At 45.1% G+C, this 6,521-nt stretch overlaps 1 protein-coding gene across 3 annotated transcripts; it reads left to right on the top strand.

Moving 5' to 3' along the window:
* The first annotated feature begins 1,023 nt into the window (after positions 1-1,023).
* On the top strand, positions 1,024-6,249 carry RDH14 (retinol dehydrogenase 14). Of its 3 annotated transcripts, none has more exons than XM_025454596.3 (2): positions 1,024-1,474; positions 5,172-6,249. In XM_025454596.3, the coding sequence occupies exons 1-2, from the start codon at positions 1,112-1,114 to the stop codon at positions 5,787-5,789; spliced, it is 981 nt and encodes a 326-aa protein (XP_025310381.3). In that variant the 5' UTR covers positions 1,024-1,111; the 3' UTR covers positions 5,790-6,249. The 3 variants fall into 3 exon arrangements, with proteins under 3 accessions (XP_025310381.3, XP_025310380.3, XP_025310379.3); XM_025454595.3 differs by having other exon boundaries at positions 1,024-1,495; XM_025454594.3 differs by having other exon boundaries at positions 1,024-1,504.
* Positions 6,250-6,521: the final 272 nt, after the last annotated feature.

The following is a 6,521-nucleotide window of genomic DNA, read 5'->3' as shown; positions in this document are numbered from 1 at the left end:
ATAAGCACCTGCAGGGCAGAAATGGCCTCCTATTGCTCTGTGACTCTCACAGGGCTCGGGGTCTGGCGCCTATTGGATGGGTGAGTAGATGAATGAATGGTGACTTGAGAAAAGCTTGGTCAAAAGCTATGACATCTGCAGCCTGAAGATGGGTCCCTGTGGCAATAAGCCCTGACAGTTTTCAATCACTTTACAGTGTACAAAGCACTTGCACTTCCATTATTACATTTAATCGTCTCCTGGAGCGTGCGTGGAAGCACTTGTGAACGGACCTCCTCAGAGGTGTGTGTCTACAGTAAGTCCAGGCTTTCCCACTGTATCTCGAGCAGCATCGCCTAAGACCACTGGAGGATGACTCCTGCTATAGACATCAACACCGCCGTGGTTTCCAGTTCTCAGGCTGTGGTCCATCAATCAGCAGCGTCGGGATCACCTGGGAACTTGTTGGAAATGCGAAGTCTCAGGTCCCATCTGGAACCCGTTGAAGCCTAAACTCTGGTACCCAGATCCTTCAACTGGGGGAGGCGGAGCGGGAGGGTGGTGTTGTTTTTACGAGCTCTGCAGGGGATCCGGATACGACACTAAAGCCTGAGAACCACCGGTCCATTCTGTCTCCCACTGGTTCATGCTGCTAAGTTCTTCGCCTCATCATAATACAAAAGAGCCCTTGCTCAGACCCCAGAAGGGCGGACATCACTCGTTCTCCGGAGGGTGAAAGGCGCCTGCACGGAGGGGGTAACAAGTTCCGGGGGTCCTTAACAGGAAAGCACACCAAGCAAGCCCTGATATGTGGGATTTGCAACCTCAAAATATTCATTGGGTATTGCCACGGGGTCGACCACCACCGCTCTGGGTGCTGTGCTCACCCTCCACGCTCAGGCTGGGGGCCGGCTCCACCGAGTCACCGCGCCCCGGGGCGCCGTAGTCCCCTCACCAATCCGGTGCCCTCGGAAGGAAAACTACAAGTCCCAGCATGCCCCACGCCGCTCCGTCAGACGGCGACAGGCCCCGCCCCAGAGTCCTCGGCGTGCAGGTGACGGCCTCAGCCCCGGGCTGGCGGCGACTCCGGAAGTCCCGCGCGGGGGCCGGTGGGCCCTTGGCCCCGGCGGCTATGGCCGTGGCCGCGGTAGCGGCACTCCTGGCCGCACTGAGCGGGGTCCTGTGGCTGGCGGCCCGGCGGTTCGTGGGGCCCGGCGTCCAGCAGCTGCACGGAGGCGGGGACTCGGGCCTCATGCACGGGAAGACCGTGCTGATCACCGGGGCGAACAGCGGCCTGGGCCGCGCCACCGCCGCCGCGCTGCTGCGCCTGGGCGCGCGGGTGATCATGGGCTGCCGCGACCGCGCGCGCGCCGAGGAGGCGGCGGGGCAGCTCCGCCGCGAGCTGCGCCAGGCCGGGGGCCGCGAGCCGGGCTCTGACGTCGGCGCGGCCGGCGAGCTCGTCGTCCGGGAGCTGGACCTCGCCTCGCTGCGCTCGGTGCGCGCCTTCTGTCAGGAGGTGCTCCAGGTGTGGGGCTCCGGGGGCCGCGCGGACGGGCGAGGCGGGGCCGGGAGGTGGCCGCCCCGCGCCGGGTGTGACCTGGGGAAGGGCCGAGCCTGGTGCTTCGCGAGGGCCGGGGGAATGAGTGAGGCAGGCCTCTGTTTACCAAAGATGCTGAGGAAACAATGGCCCCAAGAGGAAGAAAATACGCCAGGTTCTGGACATTGTCTTTTGTCACGTGAGGACGGCCCAGGCGGGGATCCGCCAGGTCTTCCTCTTGTTTTTTTGTTTTTTTTTTTTTCTGTGTCCGCAGTGAGTGCACCAAGCCTTCTTTCAGGGAGCCTGAGAGCCAGGGACCTTGAAGGTTTTTTTTTTTTTTTTTTACCTTGATTTGTTTACTCACCTTGAAGTATTTATTTATTTACCTTGAAGTATTTATTTATTCATTTTTTTACCTTGAAGTACTCATTCATTCATTCATTCATTCATTTTCTCTCTCTCCTGCTAGGGTAGGAAGTTTGGCTCTCTGCCACCACGGGACTCACTACACCACCTCCTTAAACAGTCTCTGGCCTGATGTCTAAATACACTGGAGCTTGGAATCCCAGTAGCCATGTGCCCTAACAGGGACAGAAGTAAATTTAATACTGAGTATTTATTGAAGGTTTCCTATGTGCCAGGAGCTGTTCCAAGAATTTCAGATATTTATTTTTTTTTTCTTTTAATGAAATTAGAGTGTCCTTGGCTGCTATTGGCATTGAATCCTCAGTAACCCTGGTAGGCATTTTTTTTTTTTTTTTTAAGATTTTTAGTTATTTATTCATGAGAGATACAGAGGGAGAGGCAGGCTCCATGCAGGGAGCCGGATGTGGGACTCAATCCCAGGTCTCCAGGATCACGCCCTGGGCTGCATGCCCGGCCCTAAACCACTGAGCCCTCAGGGCTGTCCCCTGGTAGGCATTATGATCCCCATTTTACATTAGGCAACAAAGGCATAAGTAGGCAAATAATTTACCCAAGATCTGTCTCCAAAGCTCTTGCTTTCAACTGCTGTACTCCTGCTGCCTGCCAGTGAGGTGTAGGATTTCTGTTTAGATGATAAATATTCCACTGAAGTGGATGTCCTCTGTTGAAATTGAGATTAGGAGAGTTTCCTGCAGAGGTGACTTACAAAAAGGCATATAGCAGAGTGAAATTGAAAATTTGCCGGCATGGGAAAGCTGTGTGCTATATGAAATGGAGCCTCTTGAGTCTACAGCAGAGTTTCCCAAACTCTCCTGGTTTTTTCATGATAACCAGTAGGCCGAAGGAAATATCTATCAGTTCATTAAGTAACTAGGTCCAAACAACCTAATATGTATTTATGTCCAAACAACTTAGTAGCTGTTTGAAAAAATAATACACACAATTGAGAGGAAAAAAGGATATTTCATTCTTTAGTAACCATGATTACTACCGAGAAATGTGCACTTGTTCACTGTACCAACTCCTCACTCTTTGGAATCAGATTGGAAATGTCCACGCTCATTTCTTGCTCTACATCGATTTTTTTTTTTTTTAAGATTTTTAAAATTTATTTATTCACGAGAGACACATACAGAGAGAGGCAGAGACACAGGCAGAGGGAGAAGCAGGCTCCACCCAGGGAGCAGGACATGGGATTCGATCCTGGGTCTCCAGGATCACGCCCTGGGCTGAAGGTGGCGCTAAACCGCTGAGCCACCCAGGCTGCCCTCGACTTTTAACATTGTACTAAAAACTCAGCTTTGCAAAGATAGGACACCTTTGAAAGGAATTTAGCACAATTTGATGTTGAAGGTATGACCCACCTGCAGCTATTCTTGAGATGTTGAATGAAGTATCACTTTTTTTTCTCTGGAAAATCTAAAATTATCCATAGCACCCTATGGAGTTCCTTGTGAGACTCTGGGGCATCTTGATGCAGTTTGTAAACTCTTGTAGATCTGGAGAAGTTGTTTGTTCTTTTGTCATAATGGCTAGTATTCCATTATCCCGTAAAACAGGTTAAGAAATAAATAATACTAGTGTATAAAAGATGTTGAAGCATTAAAAGTGGGTCTTCCTATTGTCCATTAAAAATGTAGATGTGTTCGGGTATGTTTCTCATTTCTGATACTTAAGGCATTTTATTACTTTGGCCACTTGAGACAGAACCTATTAAAAGTTAAGGAGATAAACTTTACTAAGTTTCTTTCTGTCTCTGAAGTCCTGTGACTATACCCAGAATTTTTTTTTTTTTTTTTAAGTGGAAGTGTAGATTTCCCACAGGTTGGTATTCAGGATATTTATGTCATTTATCTCCTAGAATTTAAAAAATAGTGAATGATAAAGTCTTAAAATAACACAAGCCGAGCAAAGAATGATGGTTCAGAAATGATTAATACAGGAAACTCGTCCAAAGGATTAGTTAAAAAAGAACACTCCTTTCTTTCCCCCACGGGTGAACTTTTGCCTTCTTTTTGAAGTTGACTGTTGGAAAAGCCAAAGGTGCTTAGACAGACAGAATGATAAATAGTTAATCCTCTGACAGGTAGGCTGTGATAACAGTTGTGAAATTTAACACATTTTTCTTTTTACTTAGACTTGGCAAAAGGGCCAGTGAAATTTGAAATTTGACCTCAAATTGATTTAATCGTAGGTCATCACTGTGTCTTTACACCTGGAACATGTTGTACATTTCTTTTCCTCTGCCCATCAAAAGAGACAAGAGAGGAGCCAGGAAAGGGCTAGGGAAAACCAACTTATATGAATTAGGGAATGAAAAGACTTCCTTTCTGAGGACAGTCTGAATTTTACCTTAGTACTAAAATTGGACAAATTTTGGTACTGGACATGGACAAAGTGCAAAATTCTGACTAGATAGATTCCCTAAGCCAGGGGCCCCTCAGAGTTCAAAAACAGGTAGATTTTATATAGCGAAAAAAGAGAACTGAATTCTAGATTTATAATAAAAGGTAAAGGTGTTTGTTGGTCCTAACTCCTTTCTAAAGGTCCTTTGCTATTATTGTGAGACTTCGTATTTATGATTCATTGTTTTGTTTCTGATATTTTTACATTACCTATTTGCTTTCATAACATTTCTACTTTTGACATTCTCTCCACTTTTAATTTGCATCCCTGACCCTTTCTGTTGCTTGTCCCAGTTTTAAGGAAACCACTTGAAGTTGTTCCATCCCTGTCATACCATTTGCCCTTAGAAAAGTACAGAGCAAAGCAATTCTGTTTGTCCCTGGTGTTGATAATAGCTCTGGGAATAAACAATGCCGACCTGCCTTCTGCCAGATTTCCACTTTCTAGCTCACTTAGACTCTATAGCTATGGTGTGAAACTCCCAATTAGACAAGCAGCTAGCTTACTAATTAAAAACAGGGGCATTGGTATCAGCAGATTTCATCTTCCAGTTTTTGTTTGCCACTAAGAGCCCTGTGATACTGCACAAAGCACCTACCTTGGGTGCTTCAGTTTGCTCATAGAGTTGATGAGGGAAGGAAGGTGAGAGAGCACAAGGCCTGGCCCCTATTAAACATGCAAGCCTTTCCCTCTCCCTCCCCCTCTCAGTTGTTGAAAATCCACAGAGGCACTTCGTAGAATTTTAGTAGTTAGCAGAATTTTTAAAAATCTCATTTTAGGTCTGTGTTCATAATTGTCCTATTCTCTTTTTTGACATTTAAAGGAAGAACCTAGACTGGACGTCTTAATCAACAACGCAGGGATCTTCCAGTGCCCTTACATGAAGACTGAAGATGGGTTTGAGATGCAGTTTGGAGTGAACCATCTGGGGCACTTTCTACTCACCAATCTTCTCCTTGGACTCCTCAAAAATTCAGCTCCTAGCAGGATTGTGGTAGTTTCTTCCAAACTTTATAAATATGGAGACATCAACTTTGAAGACTTGAACAGTGAACAGAGCTATAATAAAAGCTTTTGTTATAGTCGGAGCAAACTGGCTAACATTCTTTTTACCAGAGAACTAGCCCGCCGCTTAGAAGGCACAAACGTTACTGTCAACGTATTACATCCTGGTATTGTGCGGACAAATCTTGGCAGGCACATACACATTCCTCTGTTGGTCAGACCACTTTTCAATTTGGTGTCCTGGGCTTTTTTCAAAACCCCAGTAGAAGGCGCCCAGACTTCAGTTTATCTAGCCTCTTCACCTGAGGTAGAGGGTGTGTCAGGAAAGTACTTTGGCGATTGTAAGGAGGAAGAGCTATTGCCGAAAGCTATGGATGAGTCTGTTGCTAGAAAACTCTGGGATATCAGCGAAGTCATGGTTGGCATATTAAAATAGGAACAAGGAGTGAAAGAGCTATTTATAAAACTGGCTGCCAGTTATATCTGTAATCAGAAATGGTGTGGCTTGAGTACTTGCTACTTGAAAACACAGTTTTGGTTTTACAGTAGTACTGCTAAGAGGTACATATGGATATTTCAAAGTTACGAAAAAAGTTATTTTTTGGAGAACATAAAATTTAAGAAAAGATGTTTTAAATATATAATAAGCATAATGAATAGTATGATGAGCAATATTATTATAATATACTTTAGAAATTTAACTGAGCAAGCATGGATTACAAATATTAAGGAATCCAGTGACTTAAACACCTCGAGAAGTTTTTCAAATATCTTTTGAGTTTCATGGCCAAAGTGTTAAATATTTTTATTGCAGTGCCGTTTTTTTGTGTGAAAATAACATGCCTGTTGTGTGCCCAATTCTTATTTGGAATAAATTCAGTGATGCAAATTCTTAATTGTGTTTTTTGTTTTTTTGTTTTTTTTTTAACAAGTTTCACTGGAATGAGTCCTTAATCATCTTATGAGCCTCCACTGATCTTCGTATGCTCAGTGTCTGTTCTCCCGACATATCTTGCATGCTGCATTAAGAAATAATATTTCTAAAACCCAAATTTGTGTCAGTGTCCTGTTCCTTAACAATATGTGGTGATTTACAGTTGCCCATAAGTGGGTTTCTAAGCCTTTTTAAGTCAAGCTGCAGAATTCTTTCTTCAAAAGAAGTCTCAAA

This window comes from Canis lupus, chromosome 17 (assembly GCF_003254725.2).
Source record: "Canis lupus dingo isolate Sandy chromosome 17, ASM325472v2, whole genome shotgun sequence".
Lineage (NCBI taxonomy): Eukaryota > Metazoa > Chordata > Mammalia > Carnivora > Canidae > Canis > Canis lupus.
This window is presented reverse-complemented; position numbering and strand designations above follow the sequence as displayed.